The 19,790-nt window shown below is 36.0% G+C and overlaps 1 protein-coding gene across 3 annotated transcripts in view; it reads right to left on the bottom strand.

Annotated features, from left to right (window-relative positions):
- Window positions 1–19,790, bottom strand: part of NEK11 (NIMA related kinase 11) — an 88,769-nt gene that overhangs the window by 47,199 nt on the left and 21,780 nt on the right. For 2 of the 3 annotated variants that reach the window (XM_083855087.1, XM_083855085.1), the window contains 8 exons: window positions 15,047–15,111; window positions 14,429–14,555; window positions 8,591–8,740; window positions 8,430–8,508; window positions 7,844–7,929; window positions 4,125–4,244; window positions 2,399–2,492; window positions 1,418–1,553 (listed from right to left, as the gene is read on the bottom strand). In XM_083855087.1, the coding sequence (XP_083711213.1) occupies window positions 1,418–1,553; window positions 2,399–2,492; window positions 4,125–4,244; window positions 7,844–7,929; window positions 8,430–8,508; window positions 8,591–8,740; window positions 14,429–14,555; window positions 15,047–15,111 (857 nt within the window). The remainder of the gene's footprint in view (window positions 1–1,417; window positions 1,554–2,398; window positions 2,493–4,124; window positions 4,245–7,843; window positions 7,930–8,429; window positions 8,509–8,590; window positions 8,741–14,428; window positions 14,556–15,046; window positions 15,112–19,790) is intronic. The other variant, XM_083855086.1, reaches the window with a different exon arrangement.

The raw sequence follows: 19,790 nt of genomic DNA, 5'->3' as shown, positions 1-19,790 counted from the left end.
ACAAGCGAACTGATTCTGATGCCTTTAATTTAATGACCTATACTTTCACAGATGTACATAAACCAACACTAAAAGACAGTGCTATTAGAGAAAAGTAGTCTTCCTACTTTAAAGTATATTGATGCATATTTGCAAGATTCTAATTTAATTAAAAATCTTTCACCATAATAGTGCTCACATAATGATTTTTAAATATTTAAGAGTAAGACACTACTCCAGAACATTGTAGACAAAAACATATAAATGTGATCTTAAAAATATTCTCCTCATTAAACACAAGATTTCTTCAGTCTCACCCTTCTCAAAAAGCTTGATTATTTTTTTTTGTTTTGTTTTTAACAGAAAAATACATGTTATACAGTACTTCATATTCTTTAGACAATAGCTAAGTATTTGTGGACAATATAGATGAGCAGAGTTTAAAGAGTTTCCATCTGCTTCTGTCTTTGTTAATGATAAAGAATTTGGCATTGAAGTGTACCAAAGTGTCCTGGGTTGTAGTGTAGGATGTACACAAAGTATTTATTCTATCACCATCTTCATGAACTGTTAAACCAAGTGGGGCAGTGTTCTTCCCAGGCCCCCTGCCTTTGGGCTCTTCTGTTAATGGCCCATTAACGCCTGGCCCATGAGTCACAGGTAACTCCCTCCAGGAGTTAGCTCTGTTTAATGGGCCATCAAGGACCTACTTCACAACTCATCATCCCATTGTGAGATGCTCCACCCAGGGGGAGGAGCCAAGCATTCTCACCTGGATATAATCTGGGATTTGGGACAGTACAAGCAGCCCTTACCTACTGGATTCCCAGAGGAGCAGAGCTCCCAGACCTTTCTATGGGATCACTTCAGAAAGACCACTTCATCTGGACTGCTACCACCACCCTAACTAACAGGGTGTCAGGTTGTATTCTGACTCTGTCGGGGGGTCTTCTTTACTATTGCTTTTTATTTTACCTTCTATTAAATTGTATTTCTGACTTGGAGTCTCTCACTGATTTTGCTTTCAAACCACTACACGAAGGTGCAAACACTTTGAATTCTTTCTTGTACTTCCTTTTTCACTGAAGAGATAAGTTAGGAAATGTTTTTCTAATGCCAGCCATTTCACATGTGGAAAGTTTAAGCTGTTTCCTTCTAATTCATCATCTCCTTTGGAAGAAGTACATTCACCTCTATCTCTGCTCACAGGTCACTCAAACTTTGGGAACACAGACCTCCTGCCATGTAACCTTGCTATACATTTGCTGTACGTACATTCACCCAGATTAATTTTCTTCTCTCTTCTCTATTTTTTGACAACTTTACAAATCTGACCACTTTTTAAACTGCAGTTTCCCTACCTCATATGAACTACAAAAGAAGAATCTTTCTTTCTTGATAGGAATTTTCATTTTAATATCAGACTTTGAATTCTTACCATGGTCAGGAAGTTCAGACATGCCAAGCTCACTTGTCCCGTTCTCTCTTGGTTCATCATTTCCTGTGGACACGTAGTTGCCTGTAGTGTCCAGCTGAGAATGAATGAGGTGGTTTGACATCTGCTCATCAGATTCCTTAGTCAAATGATGAAGCAGCATGGAGAAACAGAGCTTTCAGCAGGATCACAATACAGTGATCTACACAATTCCTGGGACTTGTATTAGGCAAATACTAAAATAAAATCCTAATATTTTTGTAAATGATCAGTAGTGATTCAGCCATAAGAAGAAGCCAGTTTAATATATTTTTTTCTCTAGACACAATGGAAAATGGAAACCAGAGGACATGCAAAAGAAAAGATAGAATACAAAGCACATAAAAAATATTCCTGTGATGTGTTCACCAATTATTTCCAAATTTACCCTTTTCTTTCTACAATAGGATGTAGTGCTAGAATTGAACTGGCTCATCTTCTGTTGCAGATAGCTTAAAAGCAAAGGACAACTTATTCTGGGAGTCATTCCAAGGCTTCATTCTTACTAGAAAGCCAGTTGAAGTGTTAATATGCTTAACCAAATGAAAAGAACTCACAGCTATGCCAAATTAAAATGTTTAAAGGATTACAATTCTAAACATCTTGAAAAGAAATGTATTTTGAACTCTGATGCCATATAGTCAGTAAAAGCATTTCAGAGAGCAGATTTAGATTTAAGGCAATTTTAAAAAGGGTAACTTAAAAAAATAAAACTGTGGAATTAATAGAGAGCTTGTTTGAACCATATCTGAATAACTGAATGTACTTTGCCTCATCACAGATCAACAGGTTCAGCCAAGCAGTCCAGATTTTGATGCACTTTCCAGTTATTGGTCTCAGAACAGGCCTGTGCCTCTAGTGCTAAAGAAACTATGTGGGAAACAGAAAAGTGTTATATACTGGGTGCACATAAATGAGACTTCCAAAACAAAAACCCATACTTACATGTAGGACGTTGACATTCAGCTCCTGAAAATTACGGGACCTGAATTCTTGCATTCTTTTGATATTTTCTTGATATTTTTCTTCTGCTAGCTGCCTGTAAATAAAGAACACTTGTATTTAGAATGTGATATCAAAGGGATCTTCTAAAAGCAGAGATGGAAAAAAAAATTCTGTCCTGAGATTATCATGTTGCCAAATATTCATGGCATCTACTCAGGTTTTAATGAATGCAAAAAGAGATTTCAGACCTTATTTCTAAACTCTATTATATTTTACTTTCACAATTTGCATAACATAATTAAGAAATAGTAAATTATTAGTCCCAGTCTTTTCTAGTTCTTCCAAAGGTCTTAAATATTTTGGGCTTTATTTCACCATGTAGTGCAGGGACCTTTCAGCTGTAGACAGGCATGCAACATTTGTGTGCTATGAACTCTTCCTCTGGGGGACAGTTGGTAATCGTGGTTTTCTGTGCGGAACCACTTAAGAGAGGTGCTGCATTAAGCAGTTTTTCCAGTTTCCATTAATATATTCCCTTCCCACCCATCTCTAGATTTGCACTGCTGGAAGCAGATCTCCAGTCTGAGAAGGTATCATTTTTGCATTGTTTCCAACATCTTCAGCCAGAGTCAGCTGACAGTGATCTAGAGCTTGATGTTGATCTGTTTTAAAGATTCATAACTGAGAACAAGGTCTGAATATTAGTGTTGCCTTCATAATATAAAACAAATATATTTCATTTTGGTTTGGGAGGAAAGAAAAAAATGTGAAAATCTCATCAGAAAACATCAAAATGCAAGAAAGCAACGAAAATGAAAACTAAACTAGAAAAATCCTGCAATTAGTATTATTTCCTAACCTCCATGCGTTTTTAAAAAATGAAAGAGACAGACTTCCTGTTTACAAATCTCATACTAGTACAAGAATTGGCCTACCATATTACTGAAAGCACCATGCAGAAGAGGTTTTAAATTTAACACTTTTTACATCAGTTCAAGGAGATGGTGTTTTTAAATGAGAATCAATTTATGTAGCAAATGCCAGTCAGGCACAAGTACTCTTCAGACATATTTTCCAAAAGGACATGAAGGTCTTAGTTCTTTGCTTCAAATGTGTCATCAAAATAGAATATTCTGGGTTTTATTAAAAAACCCCAAACAAAACCTTCCAGTTGTTTCTCATATTCCATCAGAAACTGTACCTAATCTCTTCCAAAACATTTTATTATGTCTCACTTAATTAAAAAAAATTATAAATCATAACGCCTTAACAACACAACCATTACCCAGATCCTTTGACAAGACTATCTATCCTCTGAGCTTTAACTTCTATTGGAAAATGTCAGAGGCCAAAATGATTGACAAAAGCTGGATTGTAACTAAATGTCCAACTCCTCAGACAGCGAATTCTTAACATAACCAGTCACAAAAAAAAAAAAAAAAAAAAAAAAAAAAAAAAAAAAAAAAAAAAAAAAGTTTCCTATTGTAACACATCTGAAAATCTCTCATATACTTATTTAACCATAACCACAGTACTCAAAGCACCAGTTTGGGGCTAATGTTCTCATTTATCCTACATAAATAATTACTGTGATTTATTGTTATCCAAAATCTTCATTGACTTTGAGTAGCTGAAGACCTATACTATTTTTATTTCTACATTGAAAATTCCATTCTCCAATTAGACTGTTGGGTGGGGAAAATTGCATGGTTAGGGCACAACTCACTTCAACTTCTTTGCTTTTTCATCTGCAGCATTTAACTTCCTCAGCCGCATTCGTTCCCGTGGTGTCATTTTCTGTACTTCAGAAAGTTCCTGAAGAGTTTGCAAATGAACTTTCTTCTGCCTGAAATAGAATGCAAGCAAACCCATCTTCATAAAAACTCAAATATTCGGTATTTTGACTGGATATTGAAACACAGCGACATTTCAAATGGCATAATTAGAAACTGGAACTATAGCAGACTAAATAGACTTTCATTTGGAAAGCAAATGCCTCTTTAAATGGAAATATTTAAACTTAGATTTGTGAAGAAGGTGAATCATTTCAGGTGAGGATGGAAAAAAGGTGGATTATTCTCCTTAGAAGAATAAATATTGAAGCACAGTGAAATATTTACCCTGTCAGGTTTCATTATTGGGCATATTCCAAGTACAAAGGCAGTCTGTAAATGAGAGCCATAATACCACTTGTACATTTTACATTGATTGTTACAAGCTGTCTAGAATAACAGAGAATATTTATGTGTCCTTAATGACAGATATAAATATCATGAATTTCTGGTCTTAATCAATAATAAGAGTTCACAGGTAAAATGGTCTCTGTAGACCATCTCTGAAAGCTGAACATGAATTATTGACTTATGTATTTCAGCTGTACTTATCAACAGAGGAGAGCAATATTAGACCTTTATCAGAACAAGGATACTAATCTCAGATTTTTATCTCACATCCTACAGTAATTAAAAATAAAAATTAAACCCCAGTTTGAAATGCCTTAGCAGTCTCCTTTCACTTATACAATATATATCTATTGTACCATGTATTTATAATACCAAGTATTCATTTCAAATTACTGGTTTTGCTCTTATGAGATAAATTCACTTCTGATAATCTAAGAGGCCAGGTTTGTAACCATACAAATTGCAACACTCCTTCTGGACTATCATTTTGAAACCAGGATTTTAATAAATGAGCAGAGAAGATTCATTATGTTTTTCAAATAGTGCAAAGATATGAATATTAGTGTGAAATATGAAAGATTAAGGACAAAGACAAGAAGAGTTCAATTATTCATAAGAATGGAACTAACTCTTCAAGTATGAATAATGTAGACATATTTCTTGTCTCCTGTAAAAAAACTCTAATTTAAATTAAAAGAATCTCATGGGGGAAAAAAGCAATTTTTCATTCAAGTTGAAACTGAACTTGTACAGCCTTATACTTTCTTAAACATTTAAAATTTATGACTTGAATGGGAATAGATTAAAATAAGGCATCAGAGGCCTTTACTAGAAGAAACTAGAGTCAATCTTTTTACTTTGCATGGCAAAAAGAATTCCAGGTGAGAAAAAAAGTAAAGATAAATATAAAGTAGCAATGGTTGAAGGAGAACACCACAGCAAGCAAAAACTGCTTGTACACTCACTGGGACTAAAGTATTGCTGCAAGACAGCAGATGTGGGGAATACACTATGTTTAATTTTTTTCTCCTCCCCTTTTCTGCTCTCTGTCATTTTTCAGGTATTTTTAGTTCATTTTGCCTACCACTTTAGACCTGGGATTGCACAAATTATTTGGCATTTTGGTTACCAGTGACAATACAGGCAGCTAATGTTCTCATAAGTACAATGGGAGTCATTATAAGATTATGACTTCTTGCATATTCCAAACACTTGGGCAAAAATAATCACACTGTAACACAAGTAAGGATAAGTTACAGTAAAGCTTCTCATAGGATTTTTGCTCTAATTGATGCCCTGAATTCTAAAATCTCAAGATAAATTGCTATTCATTGCTTCATGATTTATAGGAACTCTGGACCTCTGCACAGAAACAGACTTTCTATTTCCTTCTAACCATAGTATAAGAGCATGATGTTTGTAGTTAGAACTACTTGCTTTTCCTCTTAGAGACTACTTGATTTTGAGAAAGTATACTTAAAGATTCTGGGATATACATTAATGTCTTTCCAACATGCTACCTCTGTAAGAAAATAATGTCCATTTGGAAGGTAATAAGACTCAATACATTCTAGCTAATGACAATGGATCAGGTACAGAATACAGTATATATTAAAAAAAATACAAAGTGGTTTTATCAGTCTCTTCTAGAAGCGTGAGGATTGAAGTCTGGATTTATATTCTGCAAGTAACATATTGCTTCCCCAAAGTGGATACAATGGTTTTGGTGCATATAGATAATCTAAATCTTGTGCCCACAAGAATTAAAAGTTTCTTGAAGGTTTTCATACTCTATATTTCAACAAGCATGAAGTATTGAATATAATTCAGATAGAGTTGGCATAATAACTGGGAAACATTTTAGTGCCCCAAAACTATTTACAGTATATATCTAAGGAACATCTCTGTATATATTTTTTGTTTCATTTTACATCAAGGCTTGCAAAGTTCAGTAAAGTGTTTATACTAAATATACCTATTACCAAAATGGAAAACTTTCGTCTCACAAAAAGACAAAGACTCATCTGTCAACAAAAGACACTAAGGACAGAAGTGTCAAGTAGAAACCCAAACCACAATTTGTAGAGATGAGAGCCTACAGATACACTGACAGCAGTTAAACTGGGTAAAATGATGTATAAAAAGTTTTATCATGCTGAATTCAATTGTCTTTCTTCCTACCACTGACAGCAATCTACACATTGTTTGGAAAAGCTGAAGCTGGCCACCTCTCCTGAAGGGAGGCTTGCAAGCTTCAGAACTGGCAGCATCTGCAAAGTGATCACAGCCGCAAAACTGTGGGTCCTGTACGAGAGCAGAGGTCACAAAAAACAAAGATGAAAGTCCTATAGCCTCAAAGGCACTGCCAGTTCTGGATTGTTTTAATCTTCATTGCTGTTACCTAATAATTCAAAACAAATATCAGAGAGCTGTTAAAATCCTGACAGTTATTTAGAGGAAACAAGAAACAGGGATGTTCATTGCTTCCTCACAGGACCACAGATTTCTGGTTTTGCTCGTTAGCTCTCAACAGAGCAAAACTTATATAGAAAACTCAGGGATGGGGAGCAAAGGGGTGGGGGAAGGTGCCCATGAAACTACAGAGCTAATTTACAAAGGCAAAATTAAAATGTCCATGCTGGAATTTGCTTTAAACATTGCAGCATTGTAATTTAATGCAATTAATTAAATCAATATATATTCAGTGCCAAAGAGAGAGATCATGTGTGAAGACACTGATGATGTAAGAGCCAAGAAACATTGCTACTCTTGATTTCTCACTGTAGCTGCAAGATAAAAATAATAGTATCCTACAGAGGTATTAGATGAATATTAGTTTAAGTGTGTATGCTTTTAGTTTGGCATCATTTAAGAAACAGCTTTCACATTCAATTTTAGGTAGGCACAGAAACAGTAGCACTATAAATGATGATGACCTAACTAAAATGACAGCTTAAACCTCCAAAATTTAAAGACAAAGGTCATGATTTATATGCCCATTGGTACTAAATTAACATAAATATGTACTGCACATGCATGTGCAATTTACAAAGTCACATAATAAAAATATTTAATCAACAGATATTTTTTTACTCCCTAAATCAATTATGCATCTCCCTAATGTGGTTGCTCTCCTGTATTTCAGGGGAATAGGTTTGTCTAAACATAAAGCACTATGAGATTGACACAAGTGTCAATGATGACTTTTGGCAACACTGTAATTTCATATACTACTGCCCATAAACCTGTTAAAAATACTTACACAGCACCAAAAATGGGAGCAGTTTCTTTTTGCCAGTTAAGTGCCTTGTCCTTCACAGTCATGTTTGTGAACTTGTACTGTATTTTCTGCAAGGAAATAAAACAAAAGGGGTATCAAGACTTGATGCTAAAGTTATCCAGAATCTTCAGCTATTACCCAATACCACCTTGATATAAAAAGTGATGGAGCAGCTTCCCTCCCCACCTTCTCAGAAAGCCAAATAATACAGGCACTGAAGCCTGGGCAAAAAGAGCAAAAGGCATTGGTTTTCATTAAAACTATGACTAACCAGAACAGTTTAGAGATATATGTACCCAGGCCCAAGTGATCTACATTTGTTATGCATAAATGTATTTTTCTTACTGCTCATAACATTCAAGAGGGGATACATTCAGCTTGTCAAATGATGAGGGCTTCATTCCTCAGTCATATTTGTACTATAGCTCAGAAAGTCCCCCAGGTTAATGCTCCCATCTAGAGCTATCAAATTATTTTTTCTCAACATGTTTTTTCCCTGCCTTCATTTTGCTTTTGCAAAATATGTACTCAAATGGCAAGTGTGTAGCTACTGCTTTTTCTTACATACCTTGAGTTGTTCATCAATATAAGGGGATTTTAGGATCTCTGCTGCTGCTGGTCTCAATGAAGGATTCTTACTTAACATGCTGAAACATCAGAAACCAAAAGTAGTAATTAAGCAATTGTCCAAACTTACTGAAAAACCAGCTAAACAAGAAAATAACACACCTGCATAGCACAGCATTCAGTTTGCTTGGATATCTATCAGGAAGAGAAGGTGTTTCACCTTCCACAATTTTTAACACAACAGACAAAAAATTCTGTCCAGTAAAAGCATGGTTCATGCAGCACATCTCGTACAAAATGCATCCCAGAGACCTGGAAGAATAATATAAATAGTATATATTATTCACCAGTCCTAATGGCCATCATAAAAGGTCACCAAGTTGAACATTTTAAAATAAACACTCTCATAATAATTTTTATATAATGACTATCAATAACAGTTTGTACTTCAGCTGAGTTCTGTCTGATGAATATTTTTTTTTTAAATATGGGAGTTGAGTTTTGCAGGCTTGGAGGATGCTCAGCTCTTTCTCCAGTCAGGGGTGCTGACTTGACCAATGATTGACTTGATCAATGATTGACTTGATCAAGGTCATAGAAAATGTTGGAGAGTGTCAGATACAGGTTGAGGCTCGTCCAAGCAAGCAGCTTAAATATCTTTATATTTCACTGTGGTATTTATAATTTAATCTGTGATTCCAGAAGAAGTAAGAAAATAAAGCATAATGATAAAAAATATGTATTGGTGAATGGCTTCCAGGAAAGGGGTATAAAAATCTTTGAAAGCAAAAATTAATAAAGTTTCAATTATTAATTTTGCTTAAAGATGTTGTTTTGGTCCATCTGGCAATAAAAGAACAAGAGCAAATAATTTTAAAGCTGAAACCCAGGCTCTACAATCGTTCAAATAAGGAAAAAGAGAATGGGGGTAACTCCACTCACTGGTACTTTTCAAGCAAGTATGTGAAAACCATTAGCAGAGCATTTTTGCTTAAGAACCAACTAAAGAACAACTACTGAGGTAAATAAACAGTTGCCTAGGTTTTTTAAAGATTTAACTGTCAAACAGCTTTCAACCTTTCAAAATCAGTAAACAGTAAGACACAGGATAATCTGTATTTATGATGTATGTTCAGACTCTGAAACAAGATAATTACTACATGAAAAAATACTTAAAGCAAAAAGAACAACCAAAACCCCCCTATGCACACAGCATCTGAAAGCATCAAATAAAAATGGAAATCAGCCAGAGAGAAGAAAAAAAGAAGGAAAATCCCAACCTGACAGGCTGTACTATAACTTATTTTTGCAGAATCAATCTGTTTTGGAAGCTGCTTGATTCTGGCAGCTAGAAATTGTTTAATGAGCCATTAGGAACATGGGATTTGACACATCAGGGAAGCTGATTTATTCATCTAGTTTAGTACTCTGACTACACCTGAGGTGGAGAAAGATGAAAAGAATGCCCAAGGCATTCTGCTGCAGCCAGGGCTGTGAACATGCTACCCAGGGAAAATCCCATCTGTCCCATGAAAGAAAAAAATGGAAAAAAGTAAAGAAAAATGAAGGAAAAATAATAAAGATTTTTCTACAGAGTCGAAATCTTTGAAATTAAATAAATATCTTCTAAGGTGAGAAATGCTGCCTTGGGTTCCTGAACAATGCTATTTCTTATCAAGAGAGCTGCTGAGCTGCAAACACCCAAGCTTTTGGATCAAAACTGCATTTCTCAGTTGTGTTTCTACATTTCTGACCTAAGCACCTTTTGAGGAGCAGGAGGAAATTGTTTCCCCATTCCCATAAGCAATCTGCACATGATCCAGACATATAATTTAATTACTTTTATAATCTTAGCCTGCATAAGTGCCAATATTATAAAATTCTAAAATGGTCATTAAACCAGCCAGCCAGCACTTTTGATTTGACAACTCCCTATATTCACAAATAGGTTTGACAAAGTTCCCGAACAGCACATAATTTCAGCAAAATTGTGGCATGACCAGTTCATGTTGAAACTACTTATGTTCAATTACACCATAAAATAGAGCATCTGGACAGGCTTCAGTGTGTTGTCCTCAGCCTCAACTGACAGACCTCTAACTTCTCTCACTTAGGAGAGACCACCCTGAGATTTTTGATGTTGCTTACATAAATATTGTCATCCTTTTAACATCTTCTGATCTTTTGTAAAAAAAAAATGACAGCCCTTCAAACGTCATAAGATCCAAGTTATCTTTAAATTCAACTTCAAAAGTCAGATAATGTAAATGCATACACCTTCATGGCTTGTATCTCTTAGTCTGATCATATCAGAAAGTCTTAAGACTTCGTTGGCTTCAGAATTTGTGAGGAATATGTCTCTGAATTTAATTTGCACTCAGCCCTTAAATGAGAACTCCCTGCTGCTGTCTTCCCCAGCCCCATCCCCTCGGCTCTCACATTGCTTCATTTTTTGTCTGTTAATATTGGAGAAAAAGACAAAGTAGGGGAAAAGCAGAGACAGGCAAGCACAATAAAATTAAAGCCTCAAGACCTGTGTGTGGGCAGCGCAATTTACCCAAACACAACAAACAAACCACCTGCTGGATCCATAGGGGGAAACACTGATGGGCAGAGGGGGTGCTGAACTGGCAAACTGAGATCAGCTCCCTGAAGAAGTTCCTTGTCTAGAAAGAAGGGAACCGTAGACTGTGTCACTTGCTAAGGTTTTCTCTCATGGCCTGGCCAGTTCAGGCTTGGGGATGCTGGGGAAAACATGTGAGCCAACTTTAATTTGCCTCTTGTGAATTTAGATTTGACATAAAGCATGGAATGGTAGAGAACTCCAGCCCTGATATTTCAACTGAAGAAAAACAAATTCTGCCACTTCTCTGAGCTCAACTGCTGAACTTCCATAGGGAAGAACTGTCAAACATGAAGTTTCCCCCATCTATTGACCTTGGGCTATAAAGGACAATATTTCTTGCACCAGCTGCTGCACTGTGAATATTCAAGCCAGTTTTGAAAAGCCAGTTGCAGAATGTTTCAGTGAAGCTGAAAAGCACAGCGTCTGTTAAGAGCACATCAGTAATGCAGCATAAATTAAGGTCTTTCCAATGAACTGAACAGTGAGAGGATCATGATTACAAGGTGAGATAGCACTAATTGTCTTTTCCAGAAGATATTTTACATTATCTTATGTTTTACATGGAAACACTTGTAAGCCTGAATTTTTGTGTGTGAATTTTTGAGTCCTGCTAGAGATCAGAAGGACAAGTCTGAAGAGAGAATGTCACTTCAGCTACTCCTTGAAATTCCTCAGGGGTCAACAAACAGTGCTGTTTAACATCTCTGTCAGCAACGTGGACAGAGGGACTGAGCATATCCTCAGCAAGTTTGCTGACAAGCTATGTGGAATGGTCGACACGCTGGAAGGAAGGGCTGTCATCCAGAGGGACCTTGGCAGACTTCAGAGGTGGACTCGTGCCAATCTTATGGAGTACAAGGCAAATTGCAAGGTCCTGCACTTGGGTCACAAATACAGACTGAGCAGAGGATGGACTGAAAGCAGGCCTGAAGAGAAGGACTTGGGGGATGTTGCTTGATGAAGAGCACATGACTTGGCAACATGTGCTGACAACCCAGAAAGCCAACCACATCCTGGGCTGCATCAGAAGCCGTGTGACTTAGCAGTCTGAGGAAGGAGATTCTTCCCTCTACTCCACTATTCTGAGACCTCACATGGAGTCCTACATCCAGCTCTGGGCCCTCAAGATGAGAAGGATGCAGACAGGTTGAGGCAAGTCCAGAGGAGGTACACAAAGATGTATACAAAGGTGATCTGAGGGCTGGAACACCCTCATGGAGACAGGCTGAGAGAGCTGGGGTTGTTCAGCCTGGAGAAGAGAAGGCTCCAGGGAGACCTTTGAGCACCTTCCAGCACATAAAGTGAGAGAGAGCCAGAGAGAGACTTTTTACAACTGTGTGTAATGATAGGACAAGGGGTAACAACTTCAAACTGAGAGAGAGTTCAACACCAGGCTGGATGGGGCTTTAAGCAACCTCATCTAGTGGAAGGTGCTCCTGCCCACAGCAGGGGAGCTGGAACAAGATGATCTTTAAGGGTCCTTCCATCCCAAACCATTCTATTAGTCTTTGATTCAAACTTCCTACAGAGTGGCCCAAGGACTTAACCTCACCTGGAGCCTCCAGGGTGGGCTCCCCTGTATGCTCAGTGTCCTCTTGTCTTTTGGCCCCTGCTAAATGGGGAGAGTGGAAAAAAAATCAAATAGAATCATTATTAAAAGAGTAAAAGATGAGAATATCGATCATATACATGAGTCCTGATCAGAAGAGTTTCCTGGCTCAAAAAAAAAAGGGGGTTGTTGGCTGGGGAAGTATTGAGTCAGGGCATGCCTCCTCCTTACTGCTGCTACAGTGAGGGCAAAGAAGCTCCTGTGGAAGGCAGTTTCAGCCTCAGGTGAGTGCTCTTGGTAATCCTTTGGACAGATTACAAAAGGCAGAAAGTATAGCAGAAAGCTGGTAGCTACTGAATTTGGGATGGGGGGGGGCTTTTTTTCTGTGTTTTTGTAAATTTCAAAAGGGTAATCAACACATGATTTATAAAAGTATTGGACTGAACTCTGCTTATGCTTACTCTATGCAACTTCAATGACCTATATGGATTGACACTAGTAACCACAAATAGAATTTAAACATGTATTTTACTTTCTCTTTGCACATCAGTGAAAGAAATTATTCCTTACAGTAGAAGAGCACAAAAGGCTGTCTTCCCTGTCTATTCATTTGTTTTGACATCTTTTGAAATCTTCTCCCAATATAATTTTATTGACTACATGTATTAACTAATATTTGCTACAGATGAACAAGAGAGAATCTGACATCAAATCCATAGCAGTCAGCTGCACAGGCCATGAGATGAGATTCCTGACATATCCGTTGACTGGACTGAATATGTCAGCTGTGAAAAATGGTTGCTACCATTTGCAAATACAGATGAATGGTCTCCACTTTTAGAATTATATCCTGCAGCCACAAGTATATTTTGAAAAGGCAGAACTGAGATAAAGCTAGAGTAAATTATCAAGCAATCAAACTATATTCCAGGGGCCAAACATTTTACAAAGGAACTTTCCTGGTTTGAAATATTTAGTAAAAATTTAATCTTCTTATATACATACCTACACAAAAAAAACCCCAAAAAAAACAACAAAGCACCTCATAAAAGAAACAAATCCCCTTAAATAAAATACTATGACAAAATTAAAGACTCGACACTTTTAACTATAATCTTAAAATATGAGATGCTTTAGGATACATATATAAACAAGCCAGATATTTTTGCCATTCCAAAAAAATCATTCTTCATCTCAGCTTGGAAGAGTACCTGCCCACCTGAAAGTTTCCTAAAGTCTTTCAACAGACCTCAGCTTCTAAACTTGATCCTTTAATCATCACGTCAGAAGTTCTGACCTCAAGAATTTCTGCCATCTAAATGCAGAACTGACACTTTTCTTTCTACCTTTGAGCCTCTTCTAAAACAGAGGGCCTTTTTGTTTCTGTTCTAACACCGCAGTTATTCTCATTTTCAGCTTCACTTCCAAATACTTTCTTGCTTTTAACATTTCCCAATGTTTTTTAAATTTAGTTCCTATGAAAGTCCTTCTAGCTTCTCAGCCAGAATCACTCTTTGCTCATCCACCTAAAGTTTCACAGAAAGTTGTTTCTTTCAATTCATCTATCTCAATACAAGAAAAAAAGAGATTTCCCCCTTCCTAGAAACACCTGAACTTTGTCTACAATCATCTTGTATTACATCAGAGACTGGACCTGAATCTTATTCTCCTGTAAAGTCTCAGATAACCCAGAATAAAAGCCAACTACATGCTTCTCAACGCAAAGGGCAAGGCTTCAGATTGCAACATTTGATTCCAATGTCCTGAAATAGTTTTAGTGGAGATAAATGCCTAATCCAACCAAAATACCATTATGACTACTCACCAAATGTCTGATTTTGTATTATATCCCTGGTGCTTCAGTACTTCTGGACTCATGTAGTATGGTGTCCCAGTAAAAGTAGTTGCAAGATCACATGAACCCATCAAAAGACAAGAAACACCAAAGTCTCCTAAAAATATCAGTAGAAACAATAATCTATTAATAGAAATATATCTATTAATATAAGTCTATTAATATAAATATATATATCTATTCATATAAACTTTTTATTGTCAGACATGATAAAGTGACTGTACATCCAGAAAATTCTGCTAGTATTTTAAAAAATGGGAAAGTCTATTTTCTGTAATTCTTCAAAATAAAAACACCACAAAAGCATAATATCACAGAACAATGTGGGTTTGAAGAGGCTTCACAAGGTCATCTGATTCAAACCCCTGGCTCAAAGTTAAATGGGGCTGCTCAGATCCAGGTCCAGCCAAGCTTGAAGCATCCTCAAGGCTAGAGATTTCACTGCCTCTCCTCCATCTGTCAAACAAATGACTACAAATCAAAATGTTATTTCAGACATGATTTTCTTTAAATCTCCTTATTGACAAAATGTCTGCCAGACTGTTCTATCACATGAAAATATATCTTTAAAAAGTATGGAAATCTCACCAATTTTAAGAAGACTATCTTTCAAAAATATATTCTTGGCTTTCAAATCCCTGTGAAGTATCCGTCTGGAATAGAAAAGGAAATTCAGCCTCATCCAACTGGAAGCATTCAGAGTCATGTATTAAGTATTTGAGGTATTTCACTTCAGCCCTTTTCAGAAAGGCCAGCCCACCACTGCTACGATCTAATTCTGCAGTGACAATCCATGGACAATGGCATTAAGGAGCTTCACAGAGATGCATTCATAGGCACCCACATGCAGGGTGAAAGCCTAAGCAGGATAATAAAAATATACCTGGGGATCCCAGCTTAAGAATACAGATACAGACATAGTGTGAGCTGCAGAGGAAGGGAGAAAGGCAAGTCTTCCTATCTGACTAGTCTTAAAAGCATTACATCTTATTTTCTGCCAGGAGAATGAGATGCCTCACAAGAGAATAACGGATGAGAGAAACAGCAAAAAGAGCTTCTTTCTCAAAGCTAAGGGAAGACTCCTACAGAGCAAAAGTATTACTTCAAAGACAAATATGTATATAGCCTAAGCTAGCAGTTCAATTTTTTACAGTAGCAGGGTGGAAGATGAAAGAACTTTATAAAGACAAAAATGAAAAGGAAAAGAACAATTAGGTTTTACAGACTTATTTTTCCATCAGTTTGAAAAAAACCCCATTATAAGCTACACACCATGTAAGGATATACAGAACCTTCTTAATTTCTGTAAGTCTTACATGTGTGACAGTAATTCTGCAGCTCCTTAGGAAAACAAAGTATCTCTGCGGTATACAAAAGATATTCTCAATTAATTCTTGTTAATAATGCTTCCAAAAGCCTTGCTGCCTATAACCTCACCTAAACTAGAATTCATCCACTTTTGAAATTATTACTAACACACAGGATTAGTCATCAGCTCTGCTCAGGAGGAGGTTAGAATAGCGTTTGTTACATACTGGCTACAGAAACTGTAGTCATTCAGCCATTTAGACAATGAAAGAATGTAAAGTAAAAGAAAGTAAAGAAAAGAAAGTAAAGAAACAAACTGATGCTTTTAGATTTTTGAGGGCAGAAAAAACAAATATAATACTTAATTTCAATTTTTTGAGCAATCCTCAGGTATTATCTCAAATTTGAATTACGAAAGTCCTAGACATTGACACAATGAAATTATTTCCAAAATAGTTTCTAGATTAAGATTAGTAAATATGCATTCTACAGCACAATTTAAATACCCAATTTTGTCCACAACTCATTTGAAAATATTTTTTGCAAGAAGAGAAAAAATATGCAATTCAATATACTCAGTTCACAAATGGAAAAAAATCCATGAAAAATAATACTAGAATTTATTGTTGTACGTAGATAGACTGGGCATGAAAAAGAAACATTTCTATTTTTATGGGTTAAGGAAAAGAGTCTTTATGTTTCTTAAAGCAATCTTTTTTCTCTTCTTTTTCTTCCTTTTTTTTTTTTTTTTTTTTGGTCCTTAAAGTAATGCCTTTACTTTTGTTAGAAAAAGGTTTGCACATTGGGAAAAATGAAAGTTTTATTCAATATGCCTCCACCCATGTTTATAAAAGATTGTTTATAAATAATTTGTTCTCTATTTGACAACTTCTGTGAGCAATACACATACACTCATACAATACAGCAGTAAAGAAATTAAACTAAGGTGATATTTTTTATTCTTTCATAAGTGTATATATATGTCTGTATATATATACACATACACACTTTTACAGAAATCTTGCTGTGTTAATTGAGATTCATAAGGACTTACCATTCATCACACAGATCCTTTGAAAGAACCTGCTTTCACTGAGTTAAATTATTCTTTCACATTGTTGCTGAGAAATGGTGGATTTCAACCTTCTTTTAATAGTACTCCTTTGTAGAAATATAACCACAGAATTTTTGAACCTGAAACTTTTCTGAATATCTATTATTTTAGTAAAGGTATATTGAAGTAAAAGAATGATACAGAAAGCCTTCAGTAGCATATATATTTAAAAAGAAGATAAAAAAAAGATGTTTGGGTCACATTAGTTTGAATTACAATGTAATGCTACTGCAGTCTTGCAACATATTGATGAAAATGTTACGTATTTTATTTGTATTGCCAATAATTATAAGATGTTTTCATATATTAATATGACAAAGAAATATTTGGGGTGATTTTTTTCAGCTTTCCATGATGATATGTCTCACTGTAATGCAACTTACTCTACTATGATATGTTTGAAGAAAAACAAGGTACCAGCTGAAATCTTGCCTGAAAATAATTTTTTAATACTACTAAGAAACTAATATCAAGCTTGCACTGTAAATCCAGTTAAAGAAAGAGAGCAACTTTTTTTATTGTAGGAAAAGATAGATCTATGAAGGCAACATTAATTAACTGGGCTCCAGCAAAACTTTACTTGACGGACAATGAAGCAGTAATTGAGTAGTTATTTTGGGTAGAAATTAACACTTGAGGACAGTTTCAAATCTGGGCTGTAAATATACACATATCTGTGTTCTGTAGAGTATCTGCTTGCTGGCTCCTAGACACAAAAGAACAGGACAAGCCCTGAGCCATGGGCAGCCTCCTTAAATGAAGCTTTGCCTGCAACAGAATGAGCTGCAAGTGAAGCTGAGGGAAGCTGAAGTATAGCACTGCTGTGAAATCATGTGCAATTAATTTCTCTTCCTTCTATCTGAAGAACTCTGCAGAAGAGTGAGAGGTTCTGTGTAAGTCTGAACCCTGTGTTATCTGCTGTTTGCATAAAGAGTAACCTTATAAAAATCTGTGTTCATAAATTCTTTATAAAGATTAGTAAAATGATGGGTAATGTAACGGTCAGCCTTATTCAAATGGAGGTTAAATTAATCAATGGCCTCATTACCTGATTGCTGTGGGATTAATTTTGTGCACTGACATGCAATGGACTATGTGTACTAGGAGAGAATACAGGATGGTTTCATGCTAAAGGTCTCCATCAAGATAAGACCACTGAACTGTTTGATATAAAGAAAGGGAGAAGTAAAAGAGAGACAAAGACAGATAAGGATTGAATCTGTTTATTTCTACAAAACTTTGTTTTCAAGTTTCAATTTTTTTTTTTTAAATAAGATTGTTTCCAGCATAAGAGTTTTCAAAAAGTGTGGAAGTTCAACTAAAGTTGTGCAAGAAGGACAAGTGAATAGTCTATGTTTAAAACCATAAATAGTATTTTTTGCTGCTCTGGAAAATAAAAAAACTCCCATCCACAGCAGCTGAATTTTCTTAGGAATGGCATGGGGAAGACCAACCCACAGGCTGTAAACACTTCAAGCTTCTAATTCTAGGGAAAAGCTTTCTTTGCATTAGCACATAATTCAAACATATTACAGCTTTTTTTCAATGTAAGTAGAGAAGAAATAATGCATGACTCCTTTATACAGAAACAGAGGGCTGTTATTATGTTTTAGTATTTCAAATTTCTGTAGGTAGTTTTAAATTCTTTTAAGCCTAACCTTTTCAATTTAAGCTCTCGTTTGACTCTATACTAATGAGAAAAAGGTTATATTTCATAATGCACATACAGCCAAATAACACAAAACACAAATAAATATATATAAATTAAAACTGTCAAGTTATTTGTAAGTGTCTGGAGAGGTACTATTGGCTATGATTGATAAGGAGAAAATAAAATCCTGTTTGGAAAACCAAATTGCTTTAATTTGAGAATGAAATTACTTCCCAGGAAACCAAATTTTATAAACATATTTACCAAATAAAATTAATTTTAGCATCCTATTTGATTTTAAAGATTTGTTTGAGAACATGTAGAAGATAAGTAAAATAGATGAGATAAAAGAAGCATAAGAAAATAGAGAAAATGAAAGACAAAAAGAATAATTCACAGAATAAAATAATGTAGTTCAGTTGGAAGGGGCCTCCAGTGACCATCAGCCCAAATGCAACATTTATATTATAATGCTGCATTATTCTGCATAATGCATCTTCTAAACACGTATGTTAATGAAAGGATTTCACCAAAAGGGGACATTCCAGGGCACAAAAACTTTTAATGGTAAGTTGTTAATTCAAGTTCAAGAGAGTAAAAAAACCCAAATCACACTAATAGTTTAGTTAAACTGTCAAGGTTTTTATTTCCACTTCCCTCTGTCCTTTTGGCCTGAGGTGAATGCTGAAGAGCACAGCATCCTAAGAGTGTCCTCTTTGTGTCCTCCTATCACTGGCAGGGCAGCATTTCATGCACAAGCCTTAGATAAATTGGCATTTAGGAACAAAAACGCTCTTGCATCTTGGGCAGCAATTCACTCTGCCCTTTTCCCTCTACAGTCTGACACTGGCAAAAACTCATTAGGCATCCATCAGTTTAGGTCAAACACATCCCACGCACTTAGCTTCAGCTCAACTCAGGAACGGTTGCTCTTGACGACAGGTGACCTCTCTACCCACTGCTCGGTTGCACCTAAAATTTAGGCAAGCAAAATTTTCACAAGCCCTGCAAAGGATGATGCAGAAAGGGACCAGACAGGAATTGTACATGCCCAACACACTGGCAATAAGAGAAATCTTTCCATCACTGCACTCAGCCTGACTAAATCACGCTGCAGGCAAGAACTGTGCTCATGGAGATGACCGTTGGTATTCATCTATATACACTACCCTAACATGCCCTAACCATGTTTGATCTCCTCATATCTGGATGACCTGCAGTAATTTATTAAGTTAATCTTTGATGTGCTGTTAGAAGTG

The sequence above is a fragment of the Zosterops lateralis genome (genome assembly GCF_965231275.1).
Source record: "Zosterops lateralis genome assembly, chromosome: 1".
Lineage (NCBI taxonomy): Eukaryota > Metazoa > Chordata > Aves > Passeriformes > Zosteropidae > Zosterops > Zosterops lateralis.
Note: the sequence above shows the minus strand (reverse complement) of the source record. Positions and strands in the feature narration are given on the sequence as shown.